This window comes from Lampetra fluviatilis, chromosome 1 (genome assembly GCF_964198595.1).
Source record: "Lampetra fluviatilis chromosome 1, kcLamFluv1.1, whole genome shotgun sequence".
Classification (NCBI taxonomy): domain Eukaryota; kingdom Metazoa; phylum Chordata; class Hyperoartia; order Petromyzontiformes; family Petromyzontidae; genus Lampetra; species Lampetra fluviatilis.
The window spans coordinates 38,323,021-38,340,924 of record NC_136275.1 but is presented as its reverse complement, the minus strand read 5'-3'; the positions used below and the strand labels follow the sequence as shown (position 1 = coordinate 38,340,924).

At 46.7% G+C, this 17,904-nt stretch overlaps 1 protein-coding gene across 2 annotated transcripts; it reads left to right on the top strand.

Moving 5' to 3' along the window:
* The first annotated feature begins 6,420 nt into the window (after window positions 1-6,420).
* MLST8 (MTOR associated protein MLST8) lies at window positions 6,421-17,613 on the top strand. Of its 2 annotated transcripts, none has more exons than XM_078862248.1 (9): window positions 6,421-6,507; window positions 8,243-8,421; window positions 9,175-9,226; window positions 9,963-10,125; window positions 11,593-11,668; window positions 13,350-13,502; window positions 14,009-14,133; window positions 15,999-16,162; window positions 16,935-17,613. In XM_078862248.1, the coding sequence occupies exons 2-9, from the start codon at window positions 8,293-8,295 to the stop codon at window positions 17,051-17,053; spliced, it is 981 nt and encodes a 326-aa protein (XP_078718374.1). In that variant the 5' UTR covers window positions 6,421-6,507; window positions 8,243-8,292; the 3' UTR covers window positions 17,054-17,613. The 2 variants fall into 2 exon arrangements, with proteins under 2 accessions (XP_078718374.1, XP_078718381.1); XM_078862255.1 differs by having other exon boundaries at window positions 6,441-6,507; window positions 8,231-8,421.
* The last annotated feature ends 291 nt before the right edge of the window (window positions 17,614-17,904 follow it).

Genomic DNA, 17,904 nt, shown 5'->3' with positions numbered 1-17,904 from the left:
TTATATCTCAACCAGGGGGCCCCCGCCAGCCTCTAAACGCCATCCTGCCCGCCCGCATCCATCCACCGCTCGGCGGCCGCAGGTGGCGGTGAGTTCCACCACCCCCCCCCCCCCACACGCGCGTGGCTGGAGGCCACACGACTCGTCGAGTGGTGGAGCTGCGTCGAGAGTTGTCATTTAGAGCGGCTCGGGTTTCGAAGAGCAGCACGTGAACACGAGTTGGTTTCCATCGAGCGGCGATGATGAAATCAGCACGTGCGCAGGGCAGATGGATTGCCGCAGTGGTACCCCTGGATTGTGAGAGGTGGCTTACGCTCAGAGCGGTTATCATCCAGCAGTGGATTGATCATGGCTGATAATGGTGACGACGACGATGTTGCTGAGCCCCGATGGATTCCCTGTGAGATGTAATAGTCGGCAGTGGAAGGGCGATAGGGTAGCGAAGACATGGGATCGGGAAGTGTAGAAAGGGTTTGAGCACAAGGGGTTGTGGACAGGGGATAGAACAAGCGATAGGGTATTTGGGACAAGTGACAGTAATAGATTCCCGTAGACAGGGGACAGTACAGAGGGGATAGAGAATAGGGGACATGAGATAGGGGATACAGGGTACTGAGGACAGGGAATGAGCCAGGGAAGATTGTAGAGAGGGGGAGTGCGAGGGATAGGGGACAGATGTGTGGTTGGGGATATGGATAGAGGGCTGCAAGCTCTTTACAGACGATAACCCTCTTTAGATCACACGGCTAATTTAAGAACTCTGAGCCAAAAGCGTGCAAGCTCTAGGCAGATGCACGCCCTGCTTACACTGCATGCCCGGATGGAGGCAGACAAGATGGACAGGAAGACATGAGGCCAGAACACGGGAACAGACATTAGAAGCAAGTAGACTCGAGAGCATTTCATTTCATTTGTTAGGTATAACCCTGTGAGCCATGTGGCTCTTTACTCGGGTGCAACCGCAACAAAACAAAAACATGAACAAAAAAACATCTTAAAGTGACTAAACGCAACAGAAAAATCCTGGGGACAAGTATAACCCGTAAAAACAACGTTTTTCACTATAAATCCTTAATATGCGTGGTGGCTAGAGTCCTCTCGTCCTCTGGCTTGAGATGGCTGCCACCTATGGGTCAGATGATTGCATGGCAGCATTAAGCAATTGGTAATTAAATATAATATTTTTGTCCTAATAAGTGAAACATTTTGGAAAAAAAATTTAACGAACATTAATTGTCACGCACAACGAGTCTGTGTGGAAAATGTCAGCTCGATTGGATCACGGGAAGTGGGTTAAAAAACGACCAAAAGATTTGCACGGTCCTAAGCAAGCAAGCAAGTGAACTTAATATAAAGGATTTAAAAAAAGCAAAGTCTTCCAGAAAAAAGCACCGTATTTCAAAGCTGTGTGAAAAAATCCCAGTGGGATGCAAGTCAAACAATAACAACTATAAGACAATATAGATATTAAAGTTATCAGGCTAACTCTGTACTACAACAAACAAACATGGCTAAACCAAAAGTTTTCAATTCACCAAAATAAAGCTATAAAAACAATGTAACAGTGATCATAGGAACTGTGATTCAAATGTAACAATAAACGATATACATAACATGTACGACCAAACTTTGCAGCCATAGTTGGCTGCATGAGTCACTCCATAACAGCAGGAGTATTAGTAGCAGTCAAATCATCAGAACAATATTATATCTGAGAGACTCGAGGAGGGACGTGACAACTAAACTAACTAAACTATTTTATATTTTACCAGGTAAGGCCCACTGAGCTGTGTAGCTCTTTTCAGAAGCGACCTGGCCACAAATGACAGCTCAACGAAGTGGCTCGTCACGTGGAAATGTATTGCAGCGAAATAATCTAAACTCGTGACTCTCCATGCGGAGAGAAAAACCGGAGGACCCGAAGAAAAATCCACGCGACCATGGGCAAGAACATTGAAACTCCAAATATACAGCAGGCGTCAGGGTCGGATATCGAACTCACGACCCTCCTTGCATAATACACGCTGCCAGCGTCACTTGAGTGGTGCGTCACTTGAATGTTGTTGTTTTTAAATCCTTTATATTAAGTTCACTTGCTTGCGCACTTACGACCGTGCAAATCTTTCCGTCGTTTTTTAACCCACTTCCCGTGATCCAACCGAGCTGACATTTTGCACACAGACTCGTTGTGCGTGACAATTTCTTTTCGTGAAAATGTTTTCCCATAACTTTACACTTTTTGGGATTTTTTTTTTTATATTTAATTACCAATTGCTTAATGGTGACAGGCAATCATCTGACCCATAGGTGGCAGCCATCTCAAGCCAGAGAACGAGAGGATTTTAGCCGCCACGCATATAAAGGATTTATAGTGAAAAACTTTGTTTTTACGGGTTAATTTTTTCCTCGACTGTGTTCGCTACTCGGTGTCTCCAATGTTGTGATTCGTTCGCTGCTGCAACTTCTGTATTTTCACCAGGGTCGTTCGCGGGTTATTGTTATAAAATGCAAAGCTTAAAGGCGGAATATTTCTTACCGCGTAAGGGGCCGTCCATTAATGACGTCACGCGATTTTGGACGATTTTTGACCCCCCCCCTCGTCACACGGCTTCACAAAAAGTCAGACCCCCCTAAAATATGACGTCACAAAGCTCTGCCCCCACCCCCACAAAAAAATAAAACATGCTTCAAATCGCTTTAAACTATTGTCATTGCAGTGCGTATTTAATGTGTAGGAGAAAACATGTATTAACAAGCCTATTTAATTAAGTAGAACGTGTTGTCTATATTTATTTAAAGTTGCGCATTTTGATGTGACGTCACATTTCTCAAACCCCCCCCCACCCTCGTCACACATCGTCACAAATGTCTGGCCCCACCCCCACCCCTAGGTGCGTGACGTCATTTATGGACGGCCCCTAAAATGCAAAGCTTAAAGGCGGAACATTTCTTACCGCGTAAGCAAAAACAGATTCGAGTTCAGGATGATCTTTCTTGTTCTCGACTGCCACCTATTGTTGAGATTCAGAGCAAAAATCAACGCAGACAACAGCAGCAGCAGCAGCCAATCCGTGTACGTGTCTATGGAACGTTGAGCCGTTCTTCGTTAAGTCAGTTGCAACAAAGGGGCCGTCCATAAATGACGTCACGCGATTTTGGACGATTTTTTCCAGTCCCCTCCAAACGCCTCCCTCCTCCACGGGTGCGTCACAATCAGTGGAACAAACAACCGGGCGTCCAGAAATAAACACCTCATTGGACACCCAAATATCATCATTGCCATTCCTCCTCGAAGTCGCCGCAAGTCGACCATCAACCGCATTAGACCATCAAACAGGCCGATGCGCACATACCTTAAAAAAATTAACCCGTAAAAACAAAGTTTTTCACTCTAAATCCTTTATATGCGTGGCGGCTAGAGTCCTCTCGTCCTCTGGCTTGAGATGGCTGCCACCTATGGGTCAGATGATTGTCTGCCAGCATTAAGCAATTGGTAATTAAATATTTAAAACATTTTCCCTAAACAGTGTAACATTTTGGAAAAAAAATTTCACGAAAATTAATTGTCACGCACAACGAGTCTGTGTGGAAAATGTCAGCTCGATTGGATCACGGGAAGTGTGTTAAAAAAACGACCGAAAGATTTGCACGGTCGTAAGCAAGCAAGCACGCAAGCAAGCAAGCAAGCGAACTTGATATAAAGGATTTAAAAATAGAGAGATTTACACCATTGAAACCTCATTTGCCAGTAAAAAATATGATAATTGTTTTTTTACCCTTCTATCTGGCAACAAAACTGACAACTTTTTTTGTGCATACATTATCAGAGTTATGTTTTTTGTTTGCATTATGACTGCAGGTATTGTGGTCTTTGCAAACATGACTCCTTGTAAAAAAGGTGTCAGTTTTGTTGCCAGATAGAAGGGTAAAAAACAATTATTATATTTTTTACTGGCAAATGAGGTTCTAATGGTGTAAATGCTTACCCCGAGCTCTCATACTCTGATGGTGCATTGTCTATGAGTTGTGCGCATTTTGACGTCATCTGGTCCAACCCATGTGAGACTAGGCTCTAAGGAAAGCTGTCTCGGGTGTGGACCAATCAACTTCAAGGACAGTGCATACATTATCAGAGTTATGTTTTTTGTTTGTATTATGACTGCAGGTATTGTGATCTATGCAAACATGACTCCTTGTAAAAAAAAGTGTCAGTTTTGTTGCCAGATAGAAGGGTAAAACACCAATTGTCAAATGGGAGATATTTAAGATACAGGCCAACTCGTAGTGCCATTGTTGCCATGCAGCACAATGGACGAAGCCAGTAAACCACTGCAGTAGCGTGCCCTCCTTCATACGGAGGAATAGAAAGACGACACTCAACCCACGCTTCGGACAATGTCTTCTTAAACCGATGCAGACACGGAGGTACACGGAGACGCAATAGAGACTCGTGGAGATTAATTAAAGACCAGCCACAGTGGAATTGTGGTCATCCAACCCGAAAACTATGGACCAGATCGTAAACTAGTAGAGGGGAAAGCAGAAACTACACGAACTATCTCATGAAACCCTCTCGTTATTGGTATTTAGCTTCCGAACTCATACCGTGTCAACCCATAGGGGTCGTCCATAAATGACGTCACGCGATTTTGGACGATTTTTTACCCCCCCCCCCATCGTCACACGGCGTCACAAAAAGTCAGACCCCCCCCCTCAAATATGACGTCACAAAATTTCCCCCCCCCCCAAATAAAACATGCTTCAAATCGATTTAAACTATTATCATTGTAGTGCGTATTTAATGTGCCGCTGCATTCTGATGTTGTAGGAGAAAACATTTATTAAAAAGTCTCTTCAATTAAGTAGAAGGTGTTGTCTATATTTATTGAAAGTTGCGCATTTTGATGTGACGTCACATTTGTCACCCCCCCCCCCTCGTCACACATCGCCACAAATGTCCCCCTAGGTGCGTGACGTCATTTATGGACGGCCCCATACTGTTTACCCCATATTCCTGTACAGGTAAATAGAGTGTTCAGGTCCATACGGCGTACAGCCGTTTCAATACGGGCCACTATGGGACTTTGTAGGATGAACGTTGAAATTTATAAGGACACGGGATGACCAGAAATGTATCTCTAAATGATGTAGGGCACTGATCACGGGTTTGACAGGTATGCGAACGTATTTCTGCCATACGCAGCAATAGAATAGACCAGAGGTGGGACAAAGTCATTGTTATGCAAGTCCAAGTCGAGTCGCAAGTCATCAAATTCATGACTCGAGTTTGACTCGAGTCCAAGTCACATGACTCGAGTCCACATCTCATAGGTGGGACAAAGTCATTGTTATGCAAGTCCAAGTCGAGTCGCAAGTCATCAAATTCATGACTCGAGTCTGACTCGAGTCCAAGTCACATGACTCGAGTCCACACCTCTGGAATAGACCCACGCAACACTATGGCAATGCCAAGCTTTATCCCAAAAAAACTCGAAGCCCTATTCGTTGTGGTCTTTAAAATGTAATAAAATATTTAAAAATACGTTTTTTAAACACGCTTTAAAGAAATGTACTGTCCGAGCTGCCCCTTCCCCTGCCCCCTTCCCCCATCGCCCCTCCCCTCCTTCAACTTGCCCCGCCCCTGGGCGTGGCTCCCCGAGGCTTGCCGTGACGTCAGGGACCACGTGGTGATTTACATATATATTTTTAATTTTAATGACAGAATATAGTATTGTCATCAGTTTGACATACCTATACCAAGTTTGCAGTCGATGCGACATTGGGAAGACGGTTGAAATTGAGTTACAAGATTTGAGGATACGACAACTGACAGAATGAGTTAAATGAAAAAGCGTGTAAAATGTTTAAGAATAGATTTTTTAAAATTGTAATGATAGAATAATGTATAGTCTTGTCATCAGTATGACATAAGTATACCAAGTTTGCAGTCGATAGCACATTGGGAAGTGGGTAAAATTTGAGTTAGAATATTTTTTTAGGATAAAATCGTGTAAAAAATATACTTTTGTAAACAAAACCCTTTCATATATATTCAAGAATGTTCCGAGTTGTTATTTGTCCTTGTGCGCCACTGCCAACGTAGCAACAGCATCGCCAGATAACTTGTCACGATATATATGAACTGCCAGATGCAAAGGCAATGAAACGTCTCTTAGATTTTAACGATGCCACGTGCTGACACAAAGCATCTCATAACACGAGAGATTATCATCATTAGCGTTGTTGCGTGGGGATAGAAATAACATAAACATATTGTGAATATCGTATGGACTCTTCCAAATATCGTGTACATCAATGATACGTTAAAATGCTCTGATATATAACATTTCCTGACAAAATCAATTATTTAATCGGTTCGGCAATGGGTTTGTAGAGGCCGGAACTGAGAAGTCGGAACGCACTTTCACGACGCTCGTTGGTTCCGCCCGGAAAGGCGCCGCGAGGGACACGGTCCCCTACCCTCGACAAACACGGCGGAGTGAGCAGGTGAGGTTTTGTGTGATGATGGGCTGAGGTCGCGTGAGTGATGAGGAAGGGTGAGGAGGTGAGGAAGGAGGAGAGGTGAGGAAGGGTGAGGGAGGATGGCGGGTGAGGAGGTGAGGCGACGCGCGCAATCAGTCGAAAGGCGCCACCGGCAACCATCACTCCACAGCGCTGCTGTACCAGTAGCAACACGCTACAGTAAAGCTTTATCAATAGTAGTAGGGTGGTACTGTGCAAATAAAACCCCCAACACGTATGTCAACAACACTGTGGCGTTAGAAGGACAACTGTATATCAATGTGTTTTTAGTCAGTTAAACACATTCCTGCGGAGGGAGCTGGTAGGAACGTTGGGTTGCTCGGTCAATGGCCAGGCTCAATGGCGGCGTGGTGTATTCCGCAAATATGCCCGACTGTGAGGGCGGGCACAAGCCGGCGTGAGTAGGTTAAACGTTGAGTTTTATAAGGGCACCACGGGGTGACCAGCCCCTCCCCACCCAGCCCCACCCCTCCCACCCAGCCCCATCCCTCCCACCCCCACCCCTCCCACCCAGCCCCATCCCTCCCACCCCCACCCCTCCCACCCAGCCCCATCCCTCCCACCCCCCACCAAGCCCTACCCTCTCCCCCCAGCCCCTCCCCACCCTCCCCACCCAGCCCCTCCCCACCCTCCCCTCCCCACCCAGCGCCACCCTCCCCACCCTCCCCACCCAGCCCCTCCCCACCCAGCCCTTCCCTGCACGACGGACGGACACAATAATCCCCTGTGGGCTGGTGTAACCAGGAGGTTCCTACTAGTATGAGTCTTTACATGGACGAAACCGGAGAACCCGGAGACAAGCCACGTGTGTGTGAGCGACACTACCCCAAACAGACGGATCAGATGGGGTCCACATGAGATGTGGCTGCCTTCTAGGAAACCAGAGTATTGACACCTCGATTCCCAAGCCATGCCTTCTCCATGGACAAGATTTGTGCAATCCACCAACCCCCATCTCCACAGTGCTGGATTATGGGTGTATTCCACCACTGGCCAGTATGCTGTATTACTCGGTTACTGACCTAAAATGTTACTATTTGTTCCTTTGTTTACTACCTTGACCCACAGTTCATCACAAAGCTACCCCATTGTATCACACACCACGTGAACACTTTGGATGGGTAATGTAGGGTGGTCTCCTTTAACTATGACGTGAATTCACACAGTGTATAAATGCAATAACATATCATGCTTCACAGCAGCGGAGGGCACAAGTTGTGAAACTGTCAGTGGGTAGCGGCGTTTCGACATTAAATTATTTGGCTGGTGATAGACAACACATGTGGAGTGTGCTGCAGTTCAGAACAAGACACTACACATTTCTTCTTAACAATAATCTGGGTCCAGTGACAATTACCCATAGTATTAAATGCACATTCTTGCTATTGCAGCGCAGAGTAGGGATACTTAGTCTGAAAATGTCACACCTCATTGAGTTACTGATAGGGCTATCAATGTTCAGCCACCACCTGGGTCAGTTGGTAAATTTTAGTTGCCGTCACTTTGAGCCTTCATCTTCCCTCTGCTTGCTTCCTTGGGCTCCTGTGGTCTCTTTTCCCAAGCCTCATGACTTCATATTACCCCATCTTTCTTGACCTGCCTCGTAGCCTCGACTGATTCATACAATGGGCAGCACGTATGGAACTTGTCTGAACATTTGTCACAACAGCCTGGCTAACGAGTGCAGTGTGGTGCACAGGAGGACGGGCTGTGTCGAGGCGGCGCGACCGCCCCACCGAGCTGTCGAAGATGAACACCGGCCAGGGCAGTGTGGGCAGTGACCCGGTGATCTTGGCCACGGCCGGCTACGACCACACCATTCGCTTCTGGCAGGCGCACAGCGGCGTGTGCACGCGCACCGTGCAGCACCAGGACTCCGTATCCTCTGCTGCTTTGCCCGTCGGTCTGCTCTCGAGCGAGGTCATCCCGTTATTTTAGCAAATGATTTGTTGATGCTGCGTTGGCAGCGGTGCACAAGTAACTGTAAGTTAACACATTCATAGATAGGACTGCCTTAAAAGTCAAAATATACAGTAATAGGCAACAATTCGAATAATGGTCCTTTATAGCACATATACATCCCAATCAATTACCGAGTATTGATTCCTTGCAAAAGGTTTTTATATTTGGTTCTAGATTTGAAGTTTTCGTGACTGCAAGGATCCATACGCTTTGGTTTTTTCGGTAAAGTCACGTAGGTGAAAAAAGAAAACAAATAAATTAAATCACGACGTTTCGGAGGCAACGCAAGCTTCCGTGTTTGAACATCTTATTTTTTCATACGGGGTTATTGATTTATTTTTCGATTTAAAGCTTTCGTGACTGCAGGGATTCATCTTCTTGGTTCTTTCGGTAAAGTCATGTAGAAGGGAAATAATAAAATAATAAAAATAAAACAATAAAACCTCAGGTGAAGAACAGGTCTGTCGGAAAGACAGCTTCTGCTTGCGTTGTGGCCGAAACGTCGTGAGAATTGTATTTTATAATGTTTTATTTTATTATTTCCCTTCTACGTGACTTTACCGAATGAACCAAGAAGAGGGGTTATTGATGTTCCAAACTGTCACTGGAAGGTGCCTGCTGTACTGCACTGACACAAACTTGAAGTTGCTGCTTAACTTCTCTATTCAGCAAGTGAACGCTTTGGAGATCACACCCGATCGGACACTCATCGCTGCGGCTGGTGAGTAAGATTCAGATTTTCACAATACGTACATGATGTGCCTTGTCTATTTTAAGGGACAACCTCCCCCCACCCCCAATATGCATGGTGTAAGGCAGGGGTGCGGAACCTCGTTTCATATCGACATGAGGTCTACCACTTTGAAACAGCCTGCAAAGTATCATTATCCTAAGCTGCAAGCATCTTAGCTGAACTAATTGGGAATACGATGGGAATATGTTATGACCTGGCAGCACTGTATTGTATATATGTATGCTGAACGTCTTTCGCACCATACATAGCCCACCATGCTTATTGCAGGTGTTCCTAATGTCGGCGCGATCAGTCACTTCTGTCAATGCAAGAGGCACTTCATACTCGGTTGGCACGCACGTTATTCTTCACGTTATTATTGGATAGTGCTAAGGTGTCCAGAATGGTAATGTGTGCTTGCCTGCCAAGGGTGTTAGAAATCACGCTGCGCTACGATCCCGACGACCTGGGTTCGATTTCTGCTCATGGCCAAAACCAGTGACGATTATTTGAACTGGTCCTGGGCCTCTTCTAGGTCGACTTAGCCTCAAATGAGTACCTGGTGTGGTGTGCAAATGTCGCCACTATGGAGACAAAGGTGGCCGTGCGTGGTGTTAGCCACCGACCCTTGTTGTGTGCCGTGCTCGCCTTCATAGGTTCTCGCGAACAGCACTTGCCCCAACAGTTTGCTAAGGCTATACGGGGGGGATCTTTGTCTTTGCAGGATATCAGCACATCCGCATGTACGACCTCAACTCTAACAACCCCAACCCCGTCATCAGCTACGACGGAATCAGCAAGAACGTCTCTTCCGTCGGGTTCCATGAGGACGGGCGCTGGATGTACACGGGCGGCGAGGACTGTATGACGCGCATTTGGGATCTCAGGTCTGTGCGTGCTGTTAGAATCCTGTCGAGAGGTGTTAATTTTCATTTGAAATTCTCACAGGCAGTTGCGCATCGCTCTGTGTCGCGTGGATAGCTGAGATTTGGAAGTAGGCTATATTTCAGAAATGCTTTCGAGATGCCCAAAATTGGTTCTCATCCATACAAGGGGTGAAGCAACGTTTCACGTGCCTCTGTTGTGGAGGTCTTTTATCACGTGGCAGTCAACCCGAAACATTTTTAGTCTACGGAGCTGGAACAAACTGAAATTATGTGAAAATTTGCCCATGCCTGGGGAAACCAAAGCTGCAGTTATCTGGCCAAGTCTTCGCACTTCTGTCCAACACGTGACAACAGTGAAAGCGATATGTTTAAGCACTCATTGGTCACCAACCTAAGACCATGAACTCACTTCACTTGAGAACGCAGATTAACCATGGGGAGCTGCCAGGTGTCACCTCCGTGTTCCAACACAGCTAATACCCGAGCCACCTGGGTCCTTCAGGTCTATGAGCAGCCCTATCACACATATATGTGGACCCTGGCATTGTAGCCTGGCAACATTGCTAGTTGAAATAATAAACAGCACCTACCTAGTTTAACACGTAGGCTTTCGAGACCAATATTATTCATAATCAACGTTTTTGGGTTTAGATCGCGTTATTTATAAATGTGTCGTAACCCTCCACCACCCGACACGGCCAATCAGTAAAAAAGTGTCACGTTGACAAAAGACAAATTAGTTCACTGCTTTAGCCCACCGGTGTGTTGAAGCGCGAAACCACAACATTTACAATTTGAGTACAACGTTTCGCTGGTAATTGCATCCAGCATCATCGGGCAATTCGCCAGAATGATGAGGCTCTGCTGTGTCTCCGTATTATTAAATAAGATACATTACAATTCCTTATAAGGGAAACAAACACTAACTGATTACTAATGTAGCATAATCACAATAAAACACATTCCAAATGATTACTAATCTACAACTTGCATCGTAACAATAGCCTGATTACTAATCTAGTATATAATTACAATAACTCCCCCCTCAAATCTTTGCACCTGATGAGTTAATGAGTTAATGATGACGTCACTCTGCTGCTGCTCTATATAAGAACGGGAGACACAGCAGAGCCTCACCATTCTGGCGAATTGCCCGATGATGCTGGATGCAATTACCAGCGAAACGTCGTACTCAAATTGTAAATGTTGTGGTTTCGCGCTTCAACACACCAGTGGGCTAAAGCAGTGAACTCATTTGTCTTTTGTCAACGTGACACTTTTTTACTGATTGGCCGTGTCGGGTGGTGGAGGGTTACGACACATTTATAAATAACGCGATCTAAACCCAAAAACGTTGATTATGAGCACCTACCTAGCTCGTCTAAAGAAGATGTGCGCTTGCTTCGCGTAACATGGTGTTGTGTTGGTGCGATTATAGTGTGTATGTCTGTGCCTAAACTGATGCAGGTCCAGAAATCTGCAGTGTCAGAGGATTTTGCAAGTCAATGCCCCAATCAACTGTGTTTTTCTGCATCCCAACCAGGTAATCCCACCCTGCAAAGCAATACATGGAAACTGGAAGGATTTATTTTGACAGTCAGTATCTTGTAATGCTCTTGTGTCATTACTGCATGCAATGGCGGAGCCAGGGTTTTCAGGTAGGGGGGGCAACCCCTCCAACAATGAAAAATGATAGAGGAGTTGTTAGTGAGGACTTGTCCCTTGCTTTTTATTCGATGCGTGTGCGGCGATGGTGCAGTCATCGATCGAGGGTCGAATTCGAACCGCGTTGTGTGATCGGCATCGCGCTCGCTGAAGGTGTTGATGCCTTCAGGGAAGTCGTGTGCTGTAGACGCAACTGCGCACAATTCTGAGTCACTTATAACTGCTTTTCCGCTACTTATTGCCAATTATGGACTCAGACTATTGTCCTCTCATCTCATAGAGTCCCTGACACGTAATAATATGCTACACAGTGGCAGTGGGGGTCGCAAAATGCCCATTTATTACTAATAAACCCCAATGATCCGATCGAAATCCCTAATCATTGGGGGGGCACGTGCCACCCCACCTCCCCCCACTGGCTCCGCCAGTGACTGCATGTGTAGTGACTTTTGTCTCGGAGACACTAGGAGTAGGAGGCACTCTATTTTTTTAACATCCTTCTCAGTCCTCAAAAGTAACTACAGCTCCCAGTCAGGACAGCTGGCAGACCGCCTGACTGACGATGCCGAGATGGTGAAGACACAGACGGCGGTGAAGACTGCAGCAGCACGACGAGGGGATCCCACTCACGGCGACAGCCCCGAGCCTTTGCTGGGATCCCCTTTTATCCTCCCAGTGGCCTCACTCCACCCCAGCCACGCCCCCCTTCCAGAACCTACTAGCGGGTTCCCAGGCTTCTCTCCCGTGCCCCCTCTGTACCCTTTCCCTTACATCCCTCTCTCTGGTTTATCACGTGACCTGCTGTCAGTCAGGGCTGCTGCAACTGCAGATCCCCTTCTCTGTTAGCAACCAGCGCTATGCTACCTTGTGACCCATTCTCACTACACATGCATCATGTATTGCCTGTGTAACTATGTGAACACTTTTTGCCATGTGGGTTTGCATTCACCAGCCACGCCTAGTCAGACTTGCTGTATGTGTGTGCAGTTGTTCGTTTAATACTCTATCCTACAAATCTGTCGATCACAGTTCAGTTGCCTGCCACAGCAAACATCAGCGGCAAATATTTAAACCTGTCTTGGGCCTCCACGAGGTTGACTTAGCCTTAAATGCGCACTTGGTGCAGTGTGTTAACATCAGTACTGGGAGAGACAAAGTCAGCCAGGTGGGGTGCTGGCCACACCAGCCCGCATTGTACCATGCCAGCCTTAATGACGGCCGCTGCATTGATACGATGGTGACTGCCGGGCAAGTGCGAAAAGATTGCGTGGAATATTGAAGGGTTTTCATATGACTGACGAGACCAATCCTGGCTGCACAGCACGGACTCTGGGGGTGCGCGTGTGTGTATCGCTATGAGTAACACAATACATACGTGGACTTAAGTCTCGCATGGCATCCTCGGTCGGGTGTTTTCTACAGAGTCGATTCTGCCTGGTTTCCTGCATGCATTTGGATTTCTAAAGTTACCACACCAGCCTGTACGAAGGTGCTCATTTAGAGCACTTGCCGCACCAGTCTGCAACAGCCTGACGGAGGGGTGGTTTGTCTTCTTTCAGGCCGAACTCATCGTGGCCGATCAGAGCGGCGCCATCCACATCTGGGACCTCAAGACGGACCAGAACGAACAGCTGATCCCCGAGCAGGACGTGGCCATGAACTGCGTGCACATCGACCCCGACGCCAGCTACATGGCAGCTGTCAACAGCACGGTACGGAGGCAAATCTCGTCTTGGTGGGCCCGGGTCACTCTTGCAAAAAAACAAACAGCCAATCTAAAATCACATGCTCGTGGACGCACGTTCCCAAACCTGCTGGCTAGAAATAAATATATTTATCAAAGCTGCCATCGTGTATCTTAACGTTGCGTCACTAACATTTGTAGGATCCACACAACTCTGAAAATGCATTGGTAATGCTGTGTAGAATTTTTTTATCGTAAAATAATGTACGCTGAAGTTCTTTCGCACCGTACATAGCCCACCATGCTTATTGCAGGTGTTCCTAATGTCGGCGCGATCAGTCACTTCTGTCAATGCAAGGGGCACTTCATACTCGGTCGGCACGCACGTTATTCTTCACGTTATTATTGGATAGTGCTAAGGTGTACAGAATGGTAATGTGTGCTTGCCTGCCAAGGGTGTTAGAAAGTACGCTGCGCTACGATCCTGACGACCTGGGTTTAACGACCCTTCGCTTTGCACACCTGTGACACCAGGGCCAGTGTTATGTGTGGAACCTGACAGGAGGAGTGCGAGAGCAGCCCACACACCTCATCCCCAAGTTCAAGATTAGTGCTCACAAGACCTACGCCCTCAAGTGCCGGTTCAGCCCAGACTCCACGTGAGTCACAGTGCCAGTGCGCAACATCTTGCGTTACGCTCATGGGGTTTACAGCTGGGGGTTGTCCCATTATTTGAGCAATTGATTACTCTTTCGGCTGTCGCTTGGATTGCTCGACTAATTGGACAGCACGAAAATATTCGGTGCGAAGACAAAGTTTCACCTCTGCTGCCACGTGTGCCGCTGGATAGGACAGGAGGTGACGGGCGAGGCTTGGTGGTGTCGTTGGCAAAATCAGCCTTGCCACGCTGAGTGTGGCTTATAGGGGGAGGGGGTTTCCAGAGTAATCTGCCACAGAGAAGTCGTGAGTATCCTCGAGAAGGGCGCGTGAACTCCCTCTTGCGGAGACCCTGCCGCCAGCAGTGGCGGGAGAGAGTCAATTTCAGAGATGCCCCTTTACCTTATTTACATTTTAACAATGTATTAATTGGGCAAAATTGGAGGGACGATTAACAACAATTATAAGGTCACTCTGGTTCTTTCGGTAAAGTCACGTGGAAAGAAAATAATAATTAAATAATAGCGTACGACGTTTCGATTACAACACAAGCAATCATCATCAGGTACAAATGAAAGAGAAAACAAACCTAGTAAATCTTCTTGGTTCTTTCGGTAAAGTCACGTAGAAGGGAAATAATAAAATAATAAAAATAATAAAATAATTCTCACGACGTTTCGGCCATCACGCAAGCAGCCGTCCTCAGGTGAAGAACAGGTCTGTCGGAAAGACGCTGTCTTTTATTTTTATTATTTTGTTATTTACCTTCTACGTGACATTACCGAAAGAACCAAGAAGATGAATCCCTACAGTCACGAAAGCTTTAAATCGAAACCTAGTAAACTTAGAAATATAATGCAAAACAACACAGAGAGTCGGCTAACATAACAGTCAACACCCTACACCTGGTTGCTCCAAAGCTCCAAATCAAGTTTGAATTTTAAGGTCATCGGATTAGCATGGGAGAGGATGGTGATTGGCTAGCTGAAGACCGGATGTTTATGATGACGTCGCGTTGCCCAAGGTGCTCTGCAGCACGGGAAGGACTAAGGTACAGTAATAGCCAGAGTTGGGACAAAGTCATTGTTATGCAAGTCCAAGTCGAGTCGCAAGTCATCAAATTCATGACTCGAGTCTGACTCGAGTCCAAGTCACATGACTCGAGTCCACATCTCATAGGTGGGACAAAGTCATTGTTATGCAAGTCCAAGTCGAGTCGCAAGTCATCAAATTCATGACTCGAGTCTGACTCGAGTCCAAGTCACATGACTCGAGTCCACACCTCTGGTAATAGCCTGGTTTACGTCGGAAGTGCGTTCCTGAAAGGTGCGACGACAAAGATGGAAACGACGTCAAAGCATTTTTCCCCACGAGAGCTAAACAATGACACAACGAAGGGTATGGCGAAGCTGTGTGTTAATGCGCACATCTTCATCCTGGACGTACCCACAACATTACATTGAATTACTAAAAATACTGTACTCGACACGAGTGTACAGCAGTAAACTTTAACACATTACACAGGGTAGAATAAGATACAGTCCACTATAAAATGAAATCAGCAAAATACAATCCATAAATAATGTAGTGTACTCTACAGTACGCTTCTTCATGCGACAGATACGAAAAAGGACGGATGCTGTCGGGATGTGTCGGTTGAGGCGACGGAAATCAGGTAGCAGTAATAATAAAGCGACGACTTATTCGGGAAATGACGTAAAGGGGGGGACATAAATCCGGGTAGTCCTGTTTAAGGGACTTGACTTAATCCACCAGTTGTCCCAACTCCAGCGATGTCTGCGGACGCGTTTGGGGGACGGATTGACATGGTAACAAGCGGTTGCTTTCCCCCGCTGTGCGATCGCAGGCTCCTAGCCACATGCTCGTCGGACCAGACGTGCACGATTTGGCGCACGGCGAACTTCACGATGCTCACGGAGCTCAGCATCCGCAGCAGTAACCCGGCCGAGAGCTCCCGCGGATGGATGTGGGACTGCGCTTTCTCCGGGGATTCACAGTACATGGTCACCGGTGTGTGCCGCTGGGGCTTCAAGAGTCGTGGGGCGAAATACGAAAAGCCTCATACATTCCACATAAATTCCAGCTCTCCGCTTTGGAGATTACGGATTGTGTTTATGTGACAAACACAGTTCAAACTTATTGCATTTTAAACATCTCTTTTCGTGTTATACCCAAACATAATCCCGATGGCACTATCAGTGTCATGTTACAAGACTAAAAATGCATTTGGATCCGTCCGGTGCGATGTGACTCTCAGTAATAGAGAACGGCTCACGAAAGTGAATATTACAGAACTGCTTCTGAGATTCCTTCAACTGACATTAGGAGACAGCACTTTCCTGCCCACCCTGCTGCAGGCAGTATTGTTCATCACTTGACAGTCAAACCGATGTTCATTTTCAGAGCTGGAATTTAGGCAAATTTAAGTGTGAAACCGAATTTGATGAGATGACTCGTTTTGTGCCGCCGTTGCTGACTGTGCTTGAGACCCAGTTTGATCACCATTGGTTGTCTGGATTCAAACCCATAATGTCAACATTGCCAGCTCAGTGTTCAGACCTCTGAGCAACAAGGGCATCTCCACAATGAATACATTTCAAAATATCCAGCCATTACAAGATTTTTCACCGATTAAAAGTCACCCAGAATCGAACATCCTGTGTTTAAAAAAGAGCCTCGATGAATACCCGGTGTTCACCTTGAACGTGGCACAGCAAATGGTTGCGTGGACTTCACGACGTCTCCGCTCACAGTCTCTGTGCCCGTCGCGTGTCGCGTGCAGCATCGTCGGACAACACGGCGCGGCTGTGGAGTGTGGAGACGGGCGAAATAAAGCGCGAGTACACGGGCCACCAGAAGGCAGTCGTGTGCCTCGCCTTCAACGACAGTGTCATCGCCTGATTGGCCATGTCGTCCCCTGAGCCTGGCCTGGCCGGAGGAGGCCATCCGGGGGGGCCAACCTGTTCAGCAGCCCTTCTACGTCTCAAGCCACCAACAGCAGACGCAGGGTCGCAACGAGCTGTGCGTGAACATTGTATTTTGCTTCACGGTGTTCGTCAACTTGTCGGTCTATATCTCCACATTAGTTGAGCAGGAAATGGCGGCATCGGTTTAAGTCCGGTAGATAGCTTAAATTTTACATTTTTAGAGGTCACGGTGGTTCACGAATGTATGGTCAATGGTGTGGTCGGTATTTCTTCAATCGTGTGGGGGGGCTGCGATATTCCACCTGTGCAGGTAGTGGGTGGATCTGCCATGAGTAGTGCAAAATAAATGATTGTGTTTAGATACAAACAAGTCTGTGCAACATGAACTACCCTTTTTCGCGAGACGTATGTAGTCCGCCGTGTGGGTTTGCTTCACAGCGGGACGCTGTCGTAATAAAATTAGCACATGTAAGTAGTTGACGGCGTGAGGCAGGCAAGTGAAAGTTTCATTCACAATAAATGTCCATTCCCTTTTGTGTGCTTTTCCCGTCCGTTGCGATGCGCGAGAGAATTTTGGCGGCTTCGGAGTATATTCCACACACCGCACATTACTCACGCGAGGGCTGAAGTGGGCATATATTTCTTATTCGTGATGCCGTCATGCAAAACAACAAGCGTTGTAATTTTCTACCATATTCTGTTTCCGGAGTACGATGATGGTGGAGTAGAAGGTAGCTAAGTTATTTAACCAGATAAGGCTCACTGAGCTTAATAGCTTTGTCAGAAGCGACCTTGCCACAAATAATAGCTCAACGAAGAGGCTTA